This window comes from Theropithecus gelada, chromosome 4 (assembly GCF_003255815.1).
Source record: "Theropithecus gelada isolate Dixy chromosome 4, Tgel_1.0, whole genome shotgun sequence".
Taxonomy (NCBI): domain Eukaryota; kingdom Metazoa; phylum Chordata; class Mammalia; order Primates; family Cercopithecidae; genus Theropithecus; species Theropithecus gelada.
This window is the reverse complement of record NC_037671.1, coordinates 161,383,871-161,410,080: the sequence shown is the minus strand read 5'-3', so window position 1 is coordinate 161,410,080 and position 26,210 is coordinate 161,383,871. Positions and strand designations below refer to the sequence as shown.

The 26,210-nt window shown below is 36.5% G+C and overlaps 1 protein-coding gene across 1 annotated transcript in view; it reads left to right on the top strand.

Moving 5' to 3' along the window:
- The window catches only part of MAP3K5 (mitogen-activated protein kinase kinase kinase 5), a 242,832-nt gene that overhangs the window by 123,526 nt on the left and 93,096 nt on the right, over positions 1 to 26,210 (top strand). Inside the window, exons 8-11 of the mRNA XM_025383838.1 lie at positions 6,345 to 6,457; positions 16,445 to 16,604; positions 19,350 to 19,503; positions 24,720 to 24,827. Of these exons, the coding sequence (XP_025239623.1) occupies positions 6,345 to 6,457; positions 16,445 to 16,604; positions 19,350 to 19,503; positions 24,720 to 24,827 (535 nt within the window). The remainder of the gene's footprint in view (positions 1 to 6,344; positions 6,458 to 16,444; positions 16,605 to 19,349; positions 19,504 to 24,719; positions 24,828 to 26,210) is intronic.

Sequence of the window (26,210 nt, the reverse complement as noted above, 5' to 3'; positions counted from 1 at the left end):
GATATGCTGTTCGTTTACTAGATGGAAGCTTGGAGCATTGATTTTTCAACCTTGCTCCTTTTCCAATGTCTACATTTAAAGGTATAATTTGTTCTGCATCCCAGACATTTTATCTATTAGACTTTCATTACTTCATATATAACAACATATAGAGTTCAGTTTAAATACCTTCTAATTTTCAGTATGATTTCTTCTTTGACCTTTGGGTTATGAACTGAGTTGCCCAATTTCCAAATATATCTTTCTTTATTGTTCTGTGGTTTAATTCTATTGTGGTGAGAGAACACATTTTTCATTATTTCAGTCCTTTGAAATTTGTCGAGAAGGACTTTATGGCCCAGAATATGGTACACAGTTGTTAGGTGTAGTGTTCCATGTAAGTCAGTTAGATTAACTTGGCTAATAGTGTTATTCAAATCTATATCCTCACTGATAATTTTTGTCTATTTGTTTGATCATCACTGAGAGTGTTTTAAGATCTCTACCTATGATTGTAGATTTGTATGTCTGCTTTTTTAGTTCTGTCCATTTTTTCTGTATATGTTTTGAAACCATACTATTAGGTACATTTGGGACTATTACATTTTCCTATTGAATTTACCTTTTTATGATTATGAAACGTTCCTTTTTTCTCTTATAATTTTTATCTTAAAGTCAATTTTGTCTGATATTAACCTATAATAACATTTATTTAATATTTGGATGATACATCTTTATGCATCATTTCACTTTCAACCTACCTGTGTCCTAATACTTGTTAAGTATCTTTTCTGTATAAAATACTTGGGACCAGAAGTGTTTTGGATTTTTTATATTTTTGAATTTGGGAATATTTGCATTATAATTGCCAGTTGAGCATCCCTAATCTGAAAATTGGAAATCAGAAATGCTCCAATGAGCATTTCCTTTGAGCATCACATCAGCACTCAAAAAGTTTTGGATTTCGGAACATTTTAGATTTCAAGTTTTTGGATTAGGGTTACTCAACTTGTATTTACAGTGTGCCTTTTTAAAATGAATATAATTGCGTTTTTTTGCTGTTATTGTTCAGTTCAATTTGAAAAATCTCTTTTATTAAGAATGATTAGATCATTTACATTTAATGTGGTAACTGATAGTTGGGGTTATATCAATAGTATTGACTATTTGTCTTATTTATTTTGTATTTGTCTTACATGTTTTTTGTTCCTTTAGTCCTCAATTCTTGCTTTATTTTTATTAACTTAGTATTACATTTTCTGCTACATTAGCACTGTAGTAATAGTTTTCATATTATTCTTTGAGTATTCCCTAGAGATTACAACCTGCATCCTTTACTTTTATAGTCTACCTTACATTTTGTATTTTACTGCTTCCTGAACAAAGAAAGAAACTTGGAGCAGTTTAAACAATCAATAGATTTTAAATAATTTTTATATTTTAGATCTTGTCACATATTTACTCTTTCCAATGCTCTTTCTTTCTGAAGTTCAGTGCTTCCAAATGAAATCATTTTCCTTTAGTCTGAAGCACTTTTAGTATTTTTTTATAGTTCAGATCTGCTGGCAACTAGTTCCCAGTTTTTGTCTGAAAATATCTTTTTTAGGCTTTTTTTTTTCTTTTATTACTCTAAAGATGTCGCTACGTTGTATTCTGGCTTTCAGAGTTTGTATGGCAAAGTCTACTGTCAATTTTATTGCTCCTTTGAAAGTAATGTATCTTTTTTCTCTGGCTGATTTTAAAAGATTTTCCACTGTGTTTTTGGATTTTGGTAACATGTTTTGGCATTTAGACTATAATTATCTTATTTTATCCTGCTTGAGTTTTGCTGAGCTTCTTGGATCTGTGGGTTGATGTTTTCATCAGTTTTGAAATGTTTTTATCCATTATATCTCACATGTTTCTTGTGCTCCATATTCTCTTTCTTCTCTTTCCGGGGCTACAGTGATACATAGGTTAGACCATTTAACTGTGTCTCCTCTGTTTCTTATGCTTTATTGTGTGTGTGTGTGTTTTCTTTCTTTTTTTCTTTTTTTTTCTATATCTCTGCTTCAGTTTAGATACCTTCTATTGACATAGAAGGTAGTTCACCAAAACTGTTTTTCCACTTTGTTGAATTAACTTGTAAGCCCATACACTGAATTCTTGTTTTCAGGTATTGTATGTTTTGGTGCTAGATTATGTGATTTCTTTGATTCTGATTCTCTTTTGCAGTTGTTTATATCTTTTATCCATTTCATCTTTTTCTCTATATTCTTTACCATATTTGTCATAATTATCTTAAAGTCCTTGTCTATAAACTCCAGTATCTGAATTATCTGTAGGTCAGCTTTTCTTGTCTGTGTTTGCTCTTGTTTATTGGTCACAACTTCCTGGCTCTTTGCATGTCTCATATTTCTCTATTGTATCCCAGACATTTTGTATTAAAAAATTATTGAGACTTGGAGATGATTTTATTTTCACTCACAGAGATTTTCCCTTTCCTCTGTTAGCCAGATAGGGTAAGAAGCTGATTACCTCAACAAATGCAGTTGAGTCGGGTTGGGTCTGGGTTTTTGTTTTCATTGACCTTGTCTGTTTCTATTTTGTCTCTGCTTGTTAGCTGTGACCCTCTTGAACTTCTAATTGATAGGCAGGCAGATTTCTATCTTCTTATCCATTAAATACTGTGGGATATTTCATATCTGTCCTTAGGAGTTTTGTGTTTAGCTCTTTATTCTCCACAATTTGATAGATTTCTTTTTTCTTTTTCTTTTTTTTTTCTTTATTTTATTATTATTATTTTTTTGAGACAGTCTTTCTCTGTTGCCCAGGAGGGCAGTGGTATAATCTTGGCTCACTGCAACCTCCACCTCCAGGGTTCAAGTGATTTGCCTGCCTCAGCCTTCCAAGTAGCTGGGACTAGGGGCACACACCACCATGCCTGGCTAATTTTTATATTTTTAGTAGAAATAGGATTTCACCATGTTGTCCAGGCTGGTCTTGGACTCCTGACCTCAAGTGATCCACCTACCTTGGCCTCCCAAAGGGCTGGGAGCCAGTGTGCCCAGCCCAAAATGTGGTAAATTTCTTAAAGGGGAGACTTTTTTCCTGTGGTTGTTGTAGACTCCTTTCCCTAGTGGGACTTTTCTCCTAAACACTCAGGAGATTTCACTCTGTCATCCCAGCTCTACTCCATGCCCTAGCCTCCTGTACAACTCAGCATTCAACGAATGTCCTGTGAAGAAAACAGCCACACATTTGGGACTCTTCCAGGTTTCATTCTGTCATGCCAAACCACGTAATTATCAAGAAATCCACTAGTTTTTCTTTTCCTTGGTAAAGTTTAAAATAGACAGAGTTTTTCTGCCCATGCCAAGCCCAAGCCTAATCTTAGGATCAGAATCAGCAAATGCCCCCATGAAAGACAACGGCAATTCAGCTCATCTTGGAAGATCACTTCCCTCTTTGGAATTTATTTCAGTGATTTTTTTGTTGCTTCCATAGATCTCCAGTGTCCGCAAAAATGTATTTTTGATATGTGTTCTTATTTCCCCCTAGTTACTGAAACAGGAGTGATGGCTCCCAAGTAGACGACTACGTCTTACTTGGAAACACAAGTTTTCCCCCTCACATTTAATATTTGTCCACAATATAAATGGCTATGTAGGTTCCCAACATTTGTATAATATTTTGTTCCATATTATACTTTATAGTATTATTGGACATTTAGAGTAATTTTTCATCTTGTAACAAATGCCCTTGTAATGAAACTTCTGATTACATGTTTAATATTTTTTCATGGTATAAATTTGCAAATGTATAATTGTTTTGTTAAGAGGTATACATAGTTTTAAAAAATTTCTATAGTTGGCTGGGTGCAGTGGCTCACACCTGTAATTCCAGCACTTTGGGAGGCCAAGGTGGGCGGATCATCTGAGGTCTGGAGTTCAAGACCAGCCTGACAAACATGGAGAAACCCTGTCTCTACTGAAAAAAAAAAAAAACCCAAAAATTTAGCCGGGCATGGTGGCACATGCCTGTAATCCCAGCTACTCGGGAAGCTGAGGCAGGAGAATTGCTTGACCCCTGGAGGCAGAGGTTGCAGTGAGCTGAGATCGTGTCATTGTACTCCAGCCTGGGCAACAAGAGCGAAACTCCATCTCAAAAAAACAAACAAACAAAAATTCTGTAGTTTTGATATTGGCAATTTTCTGCCAAGAATACTGTACTTCTTTGCTTTTACAGTATGGGAGAATTCCCACTTCCTGCAGTGGTATACTAATGATATATGACAGGATTTTATTTCTTTTGTAATATACCTACATGCTCTTTTAAGCTCCAGAAAACATTAAGACTTTTTCCTCAATACGGTATTCAATTTAGTCTCATGGATGGAGGGGAGCTTGAGAAAAATGTGAATTATTAATTTTATTGGTATTTATATTTTCATTTAAAATACAAAAATATATATTGTTTGTGGCAACAGAAAAACAGATATAAACCCAAATATTCATTTGGGTTGGTTCTGGCATATAGGAGATATTCGCCAATATTTATTGATTGATTTTGATATGTCTTCATTTTTGCCTCTTCCTTTTCATATCTTTAAGAGAGACTTTTCATGTTCTTTGGTTTCAGGGAAAATGCAATAATGTATTTAATGAAAAATATTATGTATCTTGATATGAATTGGTAGAAAGGGAAGTGTCTACTTCTTTCTTCTCCTAAATCCTTTTTGTTGGGACACTATACTTGCCTCTGAACAAAGACAAAGAACTTTGAGACTTATGTTAGTCTAAGACTTGTAAGTTGACCTGTAAGTTTTGACTTGCCTTGATATAGTTTTGAATATCTGTAGTCTAGGTGTATATACTTTCATTTTAGAATGGAAACATGTATACTTCTGGAAACATTAAAATATGCTTTTTAATCACCTATAGTGATGCAGTGGTACCTTTTTTTTATTCCATAGGTACATAACTATCAGAGCCAACTAGTTAAGATTCATAGTTATTTTTGCTTCCATTCAGAGATGCTTGTTCTACTTAAAGAGCAAGACCTTTAAAAAAGAGACATGGTCCTCAATATTCAGAAAAATGTATTTTTTGTTTTCATTTGATGTTTAATTTATTTTAAATTATGGAAAATTTTGAGTATGTATAAAAGCCAAGAATATACATGTATTGTGCCTACAATATACACTATTGTACTTATCACTATGTTTAGTATTCCTGTCTTTTATTTACACAGTTATGACTTAGGTGAGAATGCTTTTATCTTGGAATTATAATGTATTTCTTCCCACATAACCTTTTTTGGTATCATCAAATGGTCATTTGTTAGATATTTAGTTCTTATATTTTCTTCAGCATGATTTTTTTAAACATAAAAGTTTCATTTTTCATGCATTGGCCTCAGGCAGTTCCTCTTAGTCACTAGGGCATTTATTTTATTTTTCTGATTTTACATACCCCTAAGTGAAATTATATTGACTATCATTGCCTGTTTAATGATGCATGTAAGGAAACCCTTAAATGTATCCTAGGAAGTATTACCTTGAAAATAAAGTAAATATCCAAACACTGAAGTCCTTTTAAATATTGAAGTGTTTTCAAAGGTTGATACTCAGTTTTATGCATATTCAGAAAAGTCTTTTTTATAACTCTCTGAGCCAAAATTAGTATGTAGAGACACAATCTCTGCTTTTCTTAATTTCATCCTATAATTGACATTATTTCATTTTTATATCATTCTTATGGAATTGATCATTTCAGTATGTTACCTCCTCAGTGCTCTGTATATTTTTAAGAGTTTTTAAAAACTACTTTAAAAAATATGTGCAGGGTTCTCATTTTTAAATGTTTATTGCACACACACACACACACACACACACACCCCCTGAATGATGGCTTCCAAGTAGACAGCTACATTTTACTTGGAAACACTAGTTTTCTTCTGACTTTTAACATGCTTCCACAACATAAATGACTACATTGCTTTCTAACATTTGGAATATATGTTATTTCATATTACACTGTATAATATTGGATATTTAGAGTAATTTTTCATCTTGTAACAAGTGCCCTTGTAACTAAATTTTCACATTCACATACTTCTGGTAGATGATTGAAGACAGGATTTTTTAAAAGACTAGGGTTACTAGGTAGGTTGAGGGTGAGCTAAGTGGGGGAAAGCAATAGAACTGTGGACAAAGATAAGCAGTTTCTGAAGCGTTATGTGCTAATAACACACCAGATTCTGGGGTGAAGGCCAGTGCAATATTTTTACTTGCTCAGGCATTGGAGTTATACAAACAGAAGCTATTACACACCCAGGGTTTCATGATCGAGAAAGTTAACTTGTACATTTGTGGTTTTTTATAGGTTCAAAAAGGCATTTGAATCTGAGCCAACACTACAGTCAGGAATTAATTATGCGGTCCTCCTCCTGGCAGCTGGGCACCAGTTTGAATCTTCCTTTGAGCTCCGGAAAGTTGGTAATTATAACTTGATATTTTACATGGAAATCAAGAAACTAGACCCAACTTGGTGCAAAGAAAAAGAATCCTGAATAGATAAATTTTTTGCTTTCTGTCTTTTCATACTTCCTAAAGGGAAAAAAAAAAAAGGCTTATTATATCTCCTTGTTTGGTATTTCATACTATTGTACAGAATCCTGATATTAGGACATAATTCAGTTTTTAGTTTTTCTTACCTGTCTCTAAAAGCCCCCCTGGTTAATATTCTAGCTCAAACTAATATTGAGGATATGAGTTCCGCATTCAGCCCCTAACTCCCAAATAATGTTAGTGTTTTGTGAGACATCAGGAATATTTCCTATTTTAGATTGTGCTTTCGTGGTGCTTTTCTTCAAAAACTTCTGCTATTTCCTTTATCTGTTTCTCAAGCACACCTGTCTCTATGATTTCACTGGTGTTGGGGGAAGAGCCTCCCAAAGCACCAGGAGCAATAGGTTAAGCAAATGGTGGTCTTGGTAGGAACTATGCTCCTAAGACCGTCTTTGAACCATAGCCATCGACAGAATGTGCTTTTGTCCCTTTTATCTGTAGACATTATCTCATCTGCTGCCTTTCCCTGAGGATTCAAAGAAGTTAGGGCATCTTAGTGAACAAATTTCGAGTGATTTTCTTGGTTTTGGCTTTGCTCACATTTTTAAAAGATTCTGGATACTGGAATCCTGTCTATGGGAATCGTATTTTGCTCTGTTGGGTGTCTAACCATCTCCTTTCAGAGAACCTTTCCAACTCTTTTAGGAGTTACTACAGACATAGAAATATTCAGTCTTATTTTTCATAGGGAAAAAATAACACGTTCAGCTTAGTGAAGCTATGAATTGTAGAAAAATTCTTTTCTTCAAAATTAAAAAAAATATTTATTTTTAGAGACCAAGTCTCACTCTGTCACCCAGGCAAGAGTGCAGTGGTGCGATCATAGCTCACAGCAGCCTCGAATTCTTAAGCTCAAGCGATCCTCCCACTTTGGCCTCCCAAGAAGCTGGGACTGTAGGCGTGCACTGACACACCTGGCTAATTAAAAAAAAACTTTTTTTATAGCGACGTGGCCACACTGTGTTGCCCAGGTTGGTCTTGAACTCCTGGCTTCAAGCAGTTCTGCTGCAGCCTCCCAAAGTACTGGTATTACAGGCGTGAGCCACCGCACCTGGCCCACTTTAACTGGAGAATTTCTTTTTACTTTTCTTAAAGAGAAATGAATCCTAGACTTAATAAAAAACAACATTATTTTGGAAGAGCTCATATCTATATGTAATGTTCTGGAGAATCTTTGAAGCTAACTAAGGTCAGAATGTTTTTTTGTGTATGTTTTTAAATGCCCAGACTAAAAGAATGATAAAATATTTATTACTGTGGGATAGCAGTGGCATTAAAGACAGAAAGGTGTGTTTGAAATAATTCTTTTTTTGTTGTTTTCTTTTGAGACATCTCACTCTGCTGCTCAGGGCACAATGGCACAATCACAGCTCACTGCAGCCTTCACCCCCAAGACTTAGGTGATCCTCCCACCTCAGCCTCCCGGGTAGCTAAGGCTACAGGCATGTACCACCACACCGGGATAATTTTTTCGTATTTTTTGTAAAGATGAGGTTTTGCCATGTTGCCCAGGCTGGCTTAGATTGTGCTTTCCTGGTGCTTTTTTCAAAAACCTGTGCTATTTTATTTATTTATTTATTTTTAAGGCTAGGTCTCACTCTGTCACCCAGGCCAGAGTGCACTGGCATGATCATGGCTCCCTGCAATCTCAACCTCCTGAGCTCAAGAGATCCTTCCACCTGGGTCTCCCAAGGTGCTAGGATTACAGGTTTGAGCCACCTTGCCCAGCCTGAAATAACTCTTTTGATTGGTTCAATGAAATCAGAGAAGGTACATTGCAATTTGTACTTTTCAGAAATTATAATAAAATTTTGTGTCTAAGACTAAATTAAAAACTCTATACTAGCCAAAACCCCTATATCAGTATTCTAAAAATATTTTTATTGCTCTTTTGTTGCTTTTTTCATTGTTTTTATTGATATACAATAGATAGATATTTTTTCAGTATATATGTTCTATTTTGGTACAGTCATACATTTATTGTTCTGTTCTTTAACTCAAGGTGAGGTTTTGTTGAAGTCTCTAAATTATTGCAGGAATTGACACTGATTTGCGTTATGTAGGCAGAGCAATGACAATGGTTTGAAAATGTACTTATTCTAAATTTCATTTTGAAGGTAAATACTTATTAAGATGGTCAGAACTCTGAGGTCTGAGGAAGTGTGATTAATATGTAAAAGAAACATGTTAATTTTTTTCAGGAAGAACTCACTTGTAATACATGTTGAACAAACATTTGAAAACATATAAAGTTAGTTTAAAATTTTAGAAATTGCATAACATATACAGACTTAAAATATGGCCTAACAGTGAATTTTTAGCTATCGTGAGAACTGTTTTAGGCTTCTAAAGTCCTTCAATAATGAAAACATAGTTAAAACTCAAATTATACTGATCAACATAGATTGAGCTAAAGTTAATTTTTATATGGTAAGAGGATTAAATGGATTTTCAAGGAAAGACAGGTTGGCTAAATAAATTGGTAGTTTAATATAATAATGATGTTAATTGATAGTATATAATAAAAATGAGACAACATACTTGGCATATTTTAAAGATACGTAATCTTTAAATTCTCCAATCAGCTTTTCCAGTAATTTATATCTCCCATTCCTCCTGTTGGCCTCTGCAAACATACAAGTTATTCTGAATTATTGAGTTCTTATAATAATCAGACTTTTACTTATGAAATCCCTTCTTTAGATGCTTTTTGAAATTTTGATTTATTTATAAAGGGTAAACAATTAACAATTAAGATGAGCGCTCAATATGAAGCTAAATGTATTATCTTAAGATCTCAAATGTAATACAGAAACGATTCTTAACTGTCATGCTCTGTTGCCCAAAGACTCTTAATTCTAGTTGTGTGTTTGTTTGTGATTATGACTAATTGCTTCATGGATCTGTGTTTTACTTTTCCAGTTTTTGAAGAATCATTGATGCTTAGGCTATTTAGAGCTAGGATTTAAAAACACAGAGCCATATCCTACATCTTCCTGTTTTCACCTTCACAAGCCTTAAAAATAATATTCGAACTTTAGCTAAATACAAGATGATGCTTCCATCTTCTGTGGAATTTTCCCACTGTGAGACATTTTATGGGTGAGAGTCAGACTTAGAGGTTTGAGTCTCCAACAGTAATGATGATATAGTAAAAGAACACTGTGTTTGGAATTCAGACAAACCACTATTTAAATATCATTTTCAGTAAGCGTTAAAAAATATTGAATATAAAATATATATTACTGTACATAAAAATCCATGAGTCAATAGAGATAATCAAGGAAAAATAATCAAAACAAAATCTATCACCAACCACTGAAAAACTCCTTTGTCACCTATGGAAGTGACCAACTTTTCAGAAAATTAGAAGTTATAAGGAAAGAAGTAAGTACATTTCCTTCCTCTTTCAGAAATACTGTAGTTCATCCCATTGATGAAATATAGCTCTTCTTAGGCTGGGCGTGGTGGCTCACACCTGTCGTCCCAGCACTTTGGGAGACCAAGGAGGGTGGATCACCTGAGGTCAGGAGTTCAAGACCAGCCTGAATAACATGATGAATCCCTGTTTCTACTAAAATTACAAAATTAGCTGGGTGTGGTGGCATGCTTCTGTAATTCCAGCTACTTGGGAGACTGAGGCAAAAGAATCTCTTGAACCCGAGAGATGGAAGTTGCAGTGAGCCAAGATTGCGCCACTGCACTCCAGCCTGGGCGACAAGAGCGAAACTCCAACTCAAACAAAACAAAACAAAACAAAACAAAACAAAACCGCTCTTCTTGAGGTATGCTACATAGTAAATGTATTCTTCTTCCAGAGAATGTGTTCTTCAAAAGTACGCTATTATAGTTAACAAAGTAATGATAAAGCTGATAATGAGAGTGATGTTGAAATAATTGATTCTGGCAAGGATCATCAATTAGAACTAAAAACATTAAATTGAAATGCTTACTTTAAAAAATTTCATTTTACCCCTTTTACATGATACCAAAAACTGACTCATAGATAACTTGTTAGTCACAAAGGAACAAATGCACCTGTAGAATGGAGGGACCCAGCTGTCAGTGACCCATCCTTGTATCACTAATAATAGGGTAGCCAGACATGTGCCCTTAGGACTTTATTATGATGACTATGAAGTGTACAGCAGTTCTTCTTTTTAGTTTCTTAACTTTTATTTTTTGAGACAGAGTCTCACTCTGTCTCCAAGGCTGGAGTGCAGTGGTGCGATGTTGGCTCACTGCAACCTCCACCTCCCAGGTTCAAGCGATTCTCATGCTGCAGCCTCCTAAGTAGCTGGGATTACAGGTGCGTGCCACCATGCCCATGTATTTTTAGTAGAGATAGGGTTTTGCCATGTTGGCCAAGCTGATCTTGAACTCGTGGCCTCAAGTGATCTGCTCACCTCGGCCTCCCAAAGTGCTGGAATGACAGGTGTGAGCCACTGCACCCGGCCAAGTGTACAGCAACTCCTGTGAAATATTCTCACCAAAAATGTTTAACTTGAATCTTAAGATCTAAAGTTCGCTTAATAGGAATCATAAGCTCTAGAGAAATAAGTTAAATAATCCCAAGAAGTTACATCAGACAGATCAGAATGTGAGAACACTAGAGCGGCAGTCCCCAACCTTTTTAGCAATAGGGACTGGTTTTGTGGAAGACAGTTTTTCCATGGACCAGGGGCAAGGGGTGGTTCAGGGATGATTCAGGCGCATTACATTTATTGTGCACTTTATTTCTATTATTACATTTCAATATACAATGAAATAATTATACAACTCTCCATAATGTAGAATCAGTGGGAGCCCTGAGCTTGTTTCCCTGCAACTAGATGGTCCCATCTGGGGCCAATGGGAGACAGTAACAGATCATCAGCATTAGGTTCTTGTAAGGAGCGCACAACCTACATCCCTCACACAGGCAGTTCACAATAGTGTTCACGCTCCTATGAGAATCTAATGCTGTCGCTGATCTGACAGGAGGCGGAGCTCAGGCAGTAACAAGAGCAATGGGGAATGGCTGTAAATACAGATGAAAAAGCCTTTTGCTCAGTTGCCTGCTACTCACCTCCTGTGTGTGGCCCCCTTCCTAACAGGCCACAGATCAGTACCTGTTCGTGGCCCTGGGATTGGGGACCCTGCACTATAGCACTCCTTGTCTTTTCAAAAAGTCAGGGTCATAAAAAAATGTGTAGAGGGATTGGTTAGATTAAAAGAGATTTAGAGGCCGGATGCGGTGGCTCATGCCTGTAATCCCAGCACTTTGGGAAGCCAATGTGGGCCTCACTTGAGGTCTGGAGTTAGAGATTAGCCTGCCCAACATGATGAAACCCCATCTCTACTAAAAAAATACAAAATTAGCTGAGCATGGTGGTTCACACCTGTAATTCCAGCTACTTGGGAGACTGAGACAGGAGAATTGCCTGAACCTGGGAGGTGGAGGTTGCAGTGAGCAGAGATCGCACCACTGCACTCCAGCCTGGGCAATACAGTGAGATTCTTTCTCAAAAAAAAAAAAAAAAGAGAGAGACAGATTTAGAGACATAAAAACTAAATGCAATTAATGTTCCTTGACTGGATTCCGGTTTGGAAAAACAAAAACTGTAAGAGACATTTGGGAGTCAATCCAAGAATCTGAATCAGGACTAGATGATAGATAATACCAGTGCGTTGTTTCTGTTAGGTGCAATAATGGAATAGGATATGGAGGAAAATTTTTTAGGTATATGCTGTAATATTTCAGAGTGGAATGTCATGATATCTGCAATTTAATTTGAAATGGCTCAGCAAAAATATTCAGGGAGAGGAAGCAATAACAAAATGTTAATGATGGTTGAAAATATGGTCATTCATTGTAGTTTTTTAATTTTGATGTATGTTTGAGATTCTTCATAATGGAAAATTAAAAAGGATCTAATCTCCACCACTTATGAGGTGTATGGCTTTAGACATGTTGCTAAACCTTTCTGGGTTTTATTTTTCCTTACCACAAAAGGGAGATAATTTCTAACTCATTGTGGTGGTGTATGGATTCAGAGAGTTAACATTTTCAATACACACAGTGCTAGGCATCTGAGTGTTCAGTAAAGTCTGCCATTTTCCACTAAAACAGCCTTGAACATAATAACAGCTGCAAGGTGATAAGACTGTGATAAAAACTAAACTGTTAAAAAATCCTCAGTGTAAGTCAACCAATTTTAATGACAACTTTGTCAGCATTTAAATTGCATAAATATGCAACTGAATCAAATAAATGGTGAACTTGTTGTTATGAGCAGAAATGACATATTGCTCATTGCTTACAAATTCAACCAAAATATTTTTAAATGGAGAAAAGTATTGATCTGGAAGGACTTGGTTAAAAAGGTACAACTGAACATCACAAATTGTGCTTTATTAATTTTTCCCTATGAATGAAGAGCCTAAAAATATTGTAGTCTGGAACCAAGTATAACAGTTCTCCTGAAATTCTATCCTATGGAAAAAATCCTAAATACAAAACAAATTTTATGCACTAAGATGTTTATTTCTATATAAATTCTGTGTGGGTGTGAGAGAGAGAGAGAGAGGAAGAGAGAGAGAGAGAGAGAAAAAGAGAGAGGGGGAGAGAGAAAGGAAGAGAGAGAAAGAGAACAGACTTCTAAATATAAAAAATTAGAACCATGTTCTTAACTCCATACTTAGAAGATTAATCTCTTCATGTAGAAACAAGTTTGTGCAAAGAGCATAAATGCTCATTCACAAAAGAAATACAAACATGAAAAGAGAGCCAATCTCAGTGGTTAAAAAAGACAATGTTCCTTTTCTTCCTCTGTCAGATTGGTAAAGAATGCACGTGATAGTCTCCCTCACTGGGAAGGCTGTGGGTAAGAGCTTATTGTCAGATGCCTCCAGTGAAAGTATAAATTGGTACAGCATTTTCTAAGGGCAATTTGGCAAAAATGCATCAACACTAAAAATGGGCATGTCTTCTGTCCCTAACAAATCCACATTTAGAACTTTATTATAAAGAAATAATTGAGCAAATACGCAAAGCTGTGTGTGCAAGAATGTTTAGAGTAATAAAAATGGCCACCCATCTGCATTTGGGTAAATAAATTGTGATATGTCCATATGCTAAAATACTAATTGCCATCAAAAATATACATTTTATCCAAATGCTGGCTGGGTGTCACGATCATGTGATAAATATATGGCAAGGCCAAAACCAAATATCACCACCACACAATGAACTTCTGAGGTTCAAGAGTGCATCTGAAATTTTATTTTAAAACTATTATTGGATTCGTGCCTGTAATTCCAGAAATTTGGGAGGCCAAGGCGAGAGGATTGCTTGAGCCCAGGAGTTTGAGATGAGCCTGGCCCACAGAGTGAGACCCTGTCTCTACAAAAAAAAAAAAAAAAAAAGAAAGAAAAGTAAAAACTACAAAGAAATTTAAAAATTAGCCAGTTGTGGTACCATCTGTTATCTCAGCTAGCAGGTCTAAGGCAGGAGGATCACTTGAGCCCAGGAGTTCGACTGGCATGGCGAAACCTTGTTTTTCCAGAAAAAAACCCAAAAATTAGCTAGACGTGGTGGCTTGTGCCTGTAGTCCCAGCTACCTGGGAGGCTGAGGTGGAAGGATCACTTGAGCCCAGAAATTCAAGGCTGCAGTGAGCAGTGATCATGCCACTGCACTCCAGCCTGGGCGACAGAGTGAGACCTTGTCTCAAAAACAACAACAAAATTATGTCCAGATAGAAGACCGTGGATGTTGTCCTATGCGTGTGTAATTTTTTTTCATCTCATGAAACAGCAGTGGCAGGGCTGTTCTCTCTTTACCCTCACAAAATGTGAAGAATTCCCAAATGGACATTTTCCCTGAAATACTTGTGGTTTGAGTGGAATTATATGATAAAAAGTAACATGAAAAATTTTAAAGGTTATTTTGTTTCATTCACAGATAATTTTCAAAAAGGTAAAATCATGACTCTCCTCAAATATAAAACAGACACATATAAAATCATGACCCTCAGCAAATATAAAATATTTTACTTAACTCAACTAATATGGAAACTAGTAAGATGGAATGTCCAGTTCAAAAAATCATTTCTATTCATAGACAACAAAGAAATGTTAAGATATCTGAGTCTGCGGGCGGCGGAGCTTGCAGTGAGCTGAGATCCGGCCACTGCACTCCAGCTTGGGCGACGGAGCGAGACTCCGTCTCAAAAAAAAAAAAAAAAAAAAAAAAGATATCTGAGTTTGATTAGGGGAAAAAAAAGCTGTTTTATGTCCACGGGCCATAAATCTTAGGAATTCATCCATTCCACTCTACAGAAATCTGCATCTCTACTGGACAAAAATCTACAGGTTAACAAGTAAACTTCGGTACGCCTGAGGCCTTTAATAAGTGGTACATAATGAGATGAGCTAGCTTCACTTGCCCGAGACAGTCCTTGAGTGGCCTTATCCTCCCATATGATATGGAAATGATATGTCCTACCTTTTTGCTTTATTCCTAAATCTCAGATAATTTTCCCAACAATTTGATATGGTGGATGTTAGTGGTACCAAACAATGCTACAAGGACATATTCTTTTTAAGCAAACAAATACTTATAAAATGCAAAAATAATACAAGACACAGTAGAATAGAAAATATATGATGAAACATTAAGAACGTAGAAGTGCCAAAACAGTGTTGAAAAAGAACAAAGTTGGAGTATTTATATTACTGGATTTCAGGACTTTTAAGACAGTGACATAACAAGACAGTATTATCTGTCAGTCTATTTCCTTTTTTTTCTGTTTTTTCTTTTTTTTTTTAGATTTTTAAATTTTTTTTCATGAGACAGAATCTTGCTGTGTTGCCCAGGCCGGTCTAGTGCCTCTGGGCTCAAGCAATCCTCCCACCTCGGCCCTCCAAAGTGCTGGGGTTACAGGTGTGAGCCACCGTGTCCAGCATATTTCCTTATTTCTTTTATGTTTTAGGTGTGTAACTTTTTGTGTCTAAAATTATTATAGCATTTTACTCTTGCAAAATATATATACTGTATACGTTTATACTTCAACTGATAGAATTTCAGCATAAAAAAGGTGAGATTTCCTTTTTAAGTTATTTAAGAATTCATGTTATAAAAAGACAAAGAAGAAGGTTACATAACAATGTTTGTATTATTGCCTTTTAATTTGTGCATATACTGACATATATACAAATTCTAGATTTATGTACATTAAAGTGACCATAGCAGTTTTCCTTGGGTTTTCAAATGAAAAGTTAATTTTCACTTTCTTCTGTGTACCTTTCTGCTTAGTCTGACTTACTATTGTTTTTTCACCCAAGCTTTTATTGTGATAAAATGTACATAACAAAAATTTCCATTTGAAAATTTGAAGTGCACGCTTCAGTGGCATTAAGAACATTCACACTGTTATGCAGCCAACACCACTATTTACCTCCCAAACTTTTTTATCTTTTCAAATTAAAACTCTGTACCCATTAAACTATCACTCCTCATTCCCTTCTTCCCCCAGTCCCTACTAAGCTCTATTCTGCTTTCCACGTTTAGGAATTTGACTGTTATAGGTACCGCTTGTGAGTGGAATCACTCAACCTTTGTCTTTTTGTGTCTGGCTTATTTAATTTAGCATGTTTTCCAAGTTCATCTGTGGTGTAATTGTATGTATCAGTGTTCCATTCCTTTTTATGACTTATTTTTATGGTGAACTGAAACCACCTTAATAATCAGAAACTTAACAAAGCTGTTTTAATCTGAAGAGAAGAATGAAAGCTTCGTTTTACTTTTTAGTGAAAACCTGGTTCTACCTGTCTGGGGTGTGTTTGTAACATTCTACTTCCTGTTTGTATTCTAGGGGTGAAGCTAAGTAGTCTTCTTGGTAAAAAGGGAAACTTGGAGAAACTCCAGAGCTACTGGGAAGTTGGATTTTTTCTGGGGGCCAGTGTCCTAGCCAATGACCACATGAGAGTCATTCAAGCATCTGAAAAGCTTTTTAAACTGAAGACACCAGCGTGGTAATAATTAGCTATTATATGTTGATACAATTATTTTTAATAAACAGCTCCATATTGTTCCCATATTGTATTTACTGAACTGACAATTAGATGATTTTATTTGCTTATAAAATAAAATTCAGAATATAGAGGAAAATTGTGATATTCATAAAATGTGTTACACATAAATTCTGACGACTTTGGACATAGGTGATGTCAGCAGGTTCCTGACTTTGCCTTTCCTGCACATTGACCAACCCACTGACCCAGGTTGGCCAGTATCACCCATGTGAATCATGCAGAGGTCACGCATTTTGCACCTGCAAATATAGCTTCTGTTCGGGGCCTGAGACCACATTTCCATTACAGCTGTTTAGACCTCTACTCCAAGCATATGCCCTTTGTTTCCTCTGTGATCTAATCTCAGTTTCGGAATTCTCATTCTTGATTTTTCTTTTCTTCTTACTTAGGATTTGACTGACACATTTGAGTATTTCCTATATATGTATGTTTTTCTAATTTCAAATGGTTCTTGGAGTACCCCCACATCTCATCCTTATCTATGTGGTAATTGGAAAAGTGGAAACAAAATTTCATCTGCATTCAGGACCACTTTGAAAAACAATGTTGGCTGGGCGTGGTGGCTCACACCTGTAATCCCAGCACTTTGGGAGGCCGAGGTGGACAGATCACTTAAGGTCAGGAGTTTGAGACCAGCCTGGACAACCGGGTGAAACCCTGTCTCTACTAAAAATACAAAAATTAGCTGGGCATGGTCGCGGATGCCTATAATCCCAGCTACTTGGGAGGCTGAGGCAGGAGAATCACTTGAACCGAGGAGGCGGAGGTTGCAGTGAGCCGAGATCGCGCCACTGCATATCAACCTGGGTGACAGGGTGAGACTGTGTCTCAAAAGAAAAAAAAAAAAGAAAAAGAAAAAGAAAAAAAGGAAAAAGAAAAAGAATTTTTATTAGTATCACATGTAGCGATTAACCATTAGCTATAAAGACTTTAAAAGGCTAACCATGATATAGTGAAAGCCTCTTTCCAGAGCTGCTCAGAGCCCAGGCTGCTGACTCCGTGTGAAGAAGAGACCACCAAGTTAGACCCTCATGACTTTTCAAAGAATTTTCCTCATGTTCAGGTCTCCTTTAGCCAATCCTCCCCGGGGATCTTTCTAAAGATCACAGTGATCTTTCAAAAATGCACACCTGACACTTTCCCTGCACTGAAATCCTTAAATCGGTATAGTTTAATTGTTCCTCACAGCCTAAGGGATAAAGTCCATCATTTTGTCTTAGCAAACAAGATTTGCCTTTAGCCATTCCAGCCTCAGCTCTTGTCACACCCCTGGGTTTACACTGCTGTCTCTTCATACCACACTGCCGGTTTCATGCATGAGTGTCTGAGCACATGCTGAGCATGCCTCTCACAATGCACACATTCTCCGGGGAACACTCATCCATCACACCTGCTCATAAAGCTGACCTTGACCTAGAGCCCTTCCTCACACCCAAGTCCCTTCTTTAGTGTTTCTGTCATTCTTTAGTTATGCCTCTCATAATACTCTCTTAGTGTATGGCTTTTTAAGTTGTCTCTCTGTTTAATCATATCTCCATGGATATTTATTCTTGGTGTTATAACATCTTTTGATATTTATCCCCACAGCACTGTGTGCAGCAGTAGGCATTCAGCAAATGATACGAAATAAAGGAACCAATAGATGCATGCATGATATTGAGTCACATTTGCTATTTCTTTACAATGACCATTCTGATGGCAGTATTTTAGGCATCCTGGTTCTGTTAGCAAGAAAACAGGCACTATTCTGTGCAATGGTACTCAAAGCCACAAAACAGTGCCTTAAGGTTTACTAACTTAATTTTTATGGAATGTTAACTTCCATTTTTATAGTCCATAAAGCGCCTGCATAGCCATTATCATCTATAATTATCCCACTCCTCATTTTTCCTAACTTTTTCTTTTGAGGCACCATCTGTCTTATTAGGTTTGAGGGTATTCGTATAATATATAAGCTGAGTTGCCTCAGAGCTAAATAATGATCCTTGTGAAGTGTCTATTTAAGAAAGCTTCCTCAAAGAAGCATAATTAAAAACAAATGCATTAACCACTTCCTTGAATAGAATATAGGCATTTTAAAATTCATGTTTTAACTAGATGTATGGCCCTAGTCCAAGTTACCAAGCCCTCTAAGCCTGCTTCCTCATCTCTAAAATAGGGATAAAATAACCAACGTTATTGAGTTTTTGTGAGATAGAAATGAGATAATGTGTGAAAGCATGGCCAGGCGCGGTGGCTTACGCCTGTAATCCCAGCACATTGGGAGGCCGAGGCAGGCAGATTGAGGTCAGGAGTTTGCGATCAGACTGGCCAACATGGTGAAACTCCATCTCTACTAAAAATATAAAACGTAGCCAGGTGTGGTGGTACACGCCTGTGATCCCAGCTACTCAGGAGGCTGAGGCAGGAGAATGGCGTGAACCCGGGAGGCGGAGCTTGCAGTGAGCCAAGATTGCGCCGCTGCACTCCAGTCTGGGTGACAGGGCGAGACTCTTTCTCAACAGAAAAAAAAAAGAAAGTGTGAAAGTACGTGATACATAACAAATAACAAATAGCGTTTGGTGAATCTGAATGCATAACTATTAATGTCATATATAAATTACATTTACAGAATTAGACTGGGATACATGGGAACAGGTGGTTCTAAATTTGTCTGTTATGTGTTTTATATCTTTTACTTCTCAGGTACCTCAAGTCTATTGTAGAGACAATTTTGATATATAAGCATTTTGTGAAACTGACCACAGAACAACCTGTGGCCAAGCAAGAACTTGTGGACTTTTGGATGGATTTCCTGGTCGAGGCCACAAAGACAGATGTTACTGTGGTTAGGTTTCCAGTGAGTACTCTTCCTTTAAATCTAAGTACATTTCTTTATTTAAAGAACATCTTGTGCTGTGATTGTAACAGTGCTTGGGGGCTGATTTTTGTGCCCTAAAACTGCAGTCGTCTGGTTAATATCTTTTATTTCCTGCACATTGGTTTGCTTTAGCTTACTTTTAAAATAACTTCTCAGAATCAGAAACGAGATCTATTTTTATGTTTTTGCCATGGCATTTGGGTGTTTCCTTTTGATAAGTGGTGAAGTGTACTTCCTAAGCAATGCAAAGATTGTCTCTTGGCTTAGCTTCGGGCCAGCCCAATGGATGCTTTTCCTTAATACTGCAGTTGCGTTGACATGGTCTTCAGTATTATTTCCCGTATTGTGGTGAAAAGTATCAGGCTCACCTGCATTGTTATCCCATCCCCGCCACCCATTACCCAGGTGGGTCAGAGTTAGATGTAATATCCCCAATCACTATTTACAACGTTTTAGACCATGGGAAATAATGACTTGCAGTTTCTGGTCTGCAACTCATTTTGACTGGTCTCTAGTGGACTTCAGATACACAGATTTAAATGTATCTCACACACACACACACACACACACACACACACACACACACACACACAACACCTATTGCTCTTCTCAGATGGTGCCATGCCTCTTCTGATAGTTCTTAATATCGTCCAGCATCCAATTCAAGAATTATTGGTAACTTGCTGTATGTACAAATTTCTTTCCACGTCAAAGTGATGCCATAAATCTCTTTGAGCTCTCTGATCTCTATCTTCCATACTCAGAGGTGGTGACAGTTCTCAATTCTTTTTGCAAAATCTAGTTTTCTAGTTCTTGTTGATAGGATCATCTACTTCACTTAATTAAATCCATTGCTCACATGAGCATGCTTTACTCTTGCTTCCAGATGAAGCCTTGAGCTCAGCAGGGTCTTTAATTGAAAGCCTTTCTAACTGAAACACTTCATTTTCTAGCCTAGATAATGTGTAGCCTAGGAAAATACTTACCTTAGAATGAGCTGGCAGCATGCCTCTAGCTGCTGCTCTCAGTAGCAGTAAATGTAGTCAAAGAAGAGAATGTAGAATTCAGGTATTTAATTGACTGTTGACTTGATCGACTAGAAAATTGGCTATGAAAGGAAACCATTCAAATTAGTCACTTTGAGCCCATTTAGATTATTTTCGTATGAATTTGTCTGTCATAATATAAATATAAGTGAATATAAAATATATTTGACAGTTGTCTGTCATAATATAAATATAAATAAGTGAATATAAAAAACAAATCGGAAAATATTAAGTGAGAAGTTAGGAGAATATAGGTATAAACACCAGTTGAGAGAGGCATCCTTAAGCAAGAAAGGGACTTATAAGTCCCAAAGGAAAATATTCACCAATTTGATTTCACTAAAAAAATGGATATTTTTGTTTGATTAAAAAAGAAAAAAAAAACACTGTGAACATGCCAAATAGAAACTGCTAGGCAGGGAGAAAATGTTTTATAAAACTGTGTAAAATGGTCAATTTACCTAATATGCAAAAAAATCCTGTATAAAGTGATAAGCAATATAAAATAAGAAGAGGCTGGGTGTGGTGGCTTACGCCTGTAATCCCAGCGCTTTGGGAGGCCAAGGTGGGTGGATCACCTGAGGTTGGGAGTTTGAGACCAGCCTGACCAACATGGAGAAACCCTCTCTCTACTAAAAATACAAAATTAGCCAGGCATGGTGGCTCATGCCTGTAATCCCAGCTACTCGGGAGGCTGAGGCAGGAGAATCATTTGAACCTGGGAGGCAGAGGTTGTGAGCCGAGACCATGCCATTGCACTCCAGCCTGGGCAACAAGAGCAAAACTCCATCTCAAATAAATAAATAAATAAATAAAAGAAGAAAAAATTTATATGAAGAGACAATTAACTTCTGGTTAGTCAAGAAAATGCAAATTAAATGAAACACTATATATTTTGCCCATTGGACTCAAAGAATTAAAACATTTTACAACAGTTGACACCATTGTGGAGACAAGAGCATGTTTAGAGCCCGCTGGTGGGCATGGGAATTGCTGAATATTCTGGGATTTTATCTGGGAAGGATATGATATAATTGTGTAAGGGATCCTGAGGACCTCAACTTTATTTGCAACATTTCATTTCCTTAGAAAACATTTTGAAGCAAATATGACAGCATGTTAACACTTAGTTATCTGCCAGTGGTAGGCACATAGGTGTTACCGTGCCAACATATGTATGGCATATTTGATTTTTCTCAGCAATCCATTTCCTTCTTGAAACTTTGTGGCTTATTTGGGGTCTGTCTTTTTGTGACAAGACTCTAAAATGCAGTGTTTTCCCACTCATCTCTAAATACTACTACTACATCAGAATTCATAACTCAGGTACTCAAAATTTCTTTTCCATAGTTTGTTGTTACACAGAGGACAAAATTGTGCAATTTTGTAGTTCTTCTTAAGTTGAGTTTTCCTACAACGACTTCACCTGTGTGAGTTCCAGAACATGCCAGTCTCCCAAGAAGCTCCAAATTTAATGGAAATTGCTTTAGGATTAACCACTTGATTGTTTTCTTATATTTACATGTATGATGAAGCACTGAAGAAACTGTAAAGATATTGCTTTAAAAAATAATGGAAGCCATAGAGATGATTTTTAAATCTCAATATACATGATAGCATAGCAGAAAAACAGGACCAGTATTTGGGTAATAAGTTGTAACCACTTCTGGAATTTGCCACCAGTGCTCTCCCTCATAGAGAAATGCAGCCTTTTAGTACCTGTAGGGTGATCTTGGTCACTGCAACTTGTCATATCCTCAGCATAGCATCTTCCGTGGCTCACACTACAAAGGTTGCAGTAGGTGTTGATTAGGATGATAACATTATCCTTCTTTTGAAATGATCTAATAAAATCCAGGATGGCCTATTTTAGACAATATTATTTGATTGCTTTTATTTATCTCAATACTGTATTCATTCTCATTTCTCCAAGAATTAACTGTGACTCTGGGCAAAAGAAAGTTGAAAGTTTACTTGGGAATGATTTAAATGGTACCATCATTTATCACTTTAATTTATTCTTTTTTCTTAGCTCTCCTCTTGATATATTTTCTTTCCTTCTTACATTGAAAAGTTTGGAGACCATCAACTCATTATCTAATGTCAGGAGAGAGGAAGGAGAGAAGTATGGTACTTCAAAGACCCTGTAGAAATTTAAACATCTGGTTAATATCTATTCTTTATAGGCCTTGCAGTTTTCCTTTTTGATTCAGATACATGAAATTAGCAGTTAATTATAATATTAACCTAAAAACAAGAAACTAAAAGCAAGAATGTATAAACTAATAAGTGAGGTATATCTAGCTTTAAGGCTTTATCAAATTGCCTCCATTCCCTGGTCTGTTTCCCAGCCTTTCTGTGACCTCTGTAATGTATGCTATGCATTTCTCACATTTTGTCATTTCAAGGATAGAGCAAAGAGTTCAACAAATATTAAGACAGTGGTAGTTACAACCTTGTTTTTATTTCCTGTCTCAAGTTAGTCACACATAGTCCAGATTTTATCTGTTAGAAATATCAAGATGACAATAAAGACATAATTTAACAAGAGAGGAGCTGGTGCTTTTCTTTTCTTCTGTTGAATATAATAGTGTGCCCACATAATTTGGGAATGGGGTATATTCTCACTTGTCAATGAAGAGAGTTGGATGATGTTTTGGGAAACCCACCTTTTATTCTCTATTATTTTGATTTCATATACATTGCGATACTTACATATGAGAGCACCATTTCTGCAAAGTTTAGATGGGAAAATGATTTTCATTCTTCATCATTACCACTTATGTCTCTGTTGATTGGAATTAAGATTTTGATTCACTGGGTGAGTTTGTTCCTTAGTCCGAATATGTTCCCTTATGGGCTCTCACCGTGTGTTTTTTTATGGTATAGCCCATCTTATTTTCACAGCTAGAGCCTGACTGAGAATTCTTTGAGCCCTTAACATTTTTAATATTCGAAGAGTAAAGAAAAATTGCTTTTTCGACCTCCCTTTCTCTAGTTCCCTGTACCTTAAGTAAACACACTGTTAGGATAAGTTTGGAGTAAAACAAATACGCCCAGATTCTTTTGCCTTCTTTCTGAGGGTTGTTTGACTGTATTATGAATTTGTAATTCCTATGGATGGTGCCTTCTGAAGGAGTTTTCCTCCACTTTTATTTGGAAAACTTGCTTGATTCAAGATTAGTTCTAAAGGTAATTTTCTTGAATGTTAAGCAGTAGAGTAGAAAGACTATTCCAGTTTCTCTAATAGTTAAGTATTGACTTTTCTTTTTTTAAACCTTCCTAGTGAAGTCTGCCTAGGAAATTTGGGCCAGGAAGATGCCTTTAAGCATCTGTACAAGTAGATAATGAATCATCACACCTTTGAAACCAGGGCATGTGTATTATTTTAGTACTCTTCACTCCAAATGTGAGACATTAGTAATAATATAATACTTCATACAGTCCTTTGATGGAGATTCTCAACTCATTTATCACATACCCCTCATAGAGCTTCAAAATAGGAACAAATTTTATTTCTGTTTTTCTCTTACAAGGCTAAATATATCATTATTGAAGATGCCAGTTTCATCTGGAAGGCAGTGCAAAAACGTGTTTATTATTTCATATGGCTAAGTTTGTTTCTTTGGTTTATATATAAAACTCAGGAATAACTAAAACCATTTCTAAATTTATTTACATGGGTATGAAAACCATACTACTACATCTGTATGATAAAGTGTGATAGCAGAAAACTAAAATAAGGATGTGACGTTCTATGTATGGACCTTTTCTGTCTTTCTTTGACACGTTTATATTTATAGAAATAGCTTATGTAGTACATGATAAAATAGAAGATTTTAAAAAGTTATCGCTAGTAGATTCCCTGAGGATAGCTGAGCCCATATATGGACTTCAAAAATGTATTTCTAAGTTTATTAGCAATACAAGGTGATGCATTATTGAACGTTATGATAATTGATAAATACTGTAAAATACTTGAAGGATGTATAGGAATAACAGCAATCAGAAGTTGAAATGATTTACTCCGGCAACAGACTCAGAAGCTCATCTAATAATCCTCTACGTTGGTGGTGGGGTGTTACAGCAGCTCTAAGTGGTTTCAATCTTAAGTCACTGATATTAGTTTCTTTGCCTTATCTTTTCAAGGTATTAATATTAGAACCAACCAAAATCTATCAACCTTCTTATTTGTCTATCAACAATGAAGTTGAGGAAAAGACAATCTCTATTTGGCACGTGCTTCCTGATGACAAGGTAAATTGTGCAATTATTAACACAAGAGCATTAGTAACGAAGGACTTTACACCCTTCTAGCATTTTTTTTTTTTTTGAGACGGAGTCTCGCTCTGTCACCCAGGCTGCAGTGCAGTGGCCGGATCTCAGCTCACTGCAAGCTCCGCCTCCCGAGTTCACAACATTCTCCTGCCTCAGCCTCCGGAGTAGCTGGGACTACAGGCGCCCGTCACCTCGCCCGGCTAGTTTTTTGTATTTTTTAGCAGAGACAGGGTTTCACCGTGTTAGCCAGGATGGTCTCAATCTCCTGACCTCGTGATCCGCCCGTCTCGGCCTCCCAAAGTGCTGGGATTACAGGCTTGAGCCACCGCGCCCGGCCTCTTCTAGCATTTATATACTCCAGCAAATGTCTGTGTTAAGAAGAAATAGCTCAGCTGTGTGTCTGTCTTGGCATAAATGCATTCTGTATTATAAAACTTGAATTATGAATTTTCATCAATATTAATAAAATATAATTGAACTATTTGGATTTTTATTATAGATGGCATAACCATCCAAAGCATACTCAGAATTGGAATATTTCTCTTTTGTAAATTCATGCTGTAAGTTATGCACCAAAGAACTAATACTTAAAATGCATGACATAAAAGATGCATATGTTAATTTTAGGAAGCCTGTCAGAATGATGCCACTTTTAATCTTACGCTGGTACCATTATAGTTATCATTACATCTAGCTGTTTTGTTATCTAAGTAGTTGCTAAATCTCAGATTAGCCACTGACTCAGTGTGTGCTGTGCACAAAGTGAGGTGGGCTGTGCGACCACCTATTTTGAGAAGGATCTTAAAACAGTCTCACTTCCGTTCATAGCAGTCACGTGGATAAGCCTTTCCACTTCTATATTCATCAGTTTTAATGCATGTACAAATCATCCTACTATTTTTTAAAAACAGACATTTTCAGGACCTGGCTTCAGTCCACAGGATAAACCAACAGATATGAGAGAAGTCTTGTGGAAAGATTGTTAATTTATTTTCTTTCTCGTAACTGTTTCTCAGAATGCCTTTATAATTTTATTTAGCCATCGATTCATCAACTTACTCATTTAATAAATATTTATTGAGCACTTACTCTGGACAGGCACTACCAGACATGGTGTTAGACCCTAGGGGAAGCAGCTGTGTCCAAAATGAGTGAAATTCCTGCCTTCGTGGTGCTTGCTTTCCACTCAGAGAGGGCAATAAACCAATAAATAAATGTATAGGTATATTCAATGGTGAAGAGGGAAAAATAAAGCAGAAAGTGGAATCAGGAAGTACATTTGGGAGTATGGGCTTGCAGTTTTTTACATGTGGACTTGAATCAATAGACCTGGATTCAAATCCTACCACTGCTCTTGGGCAA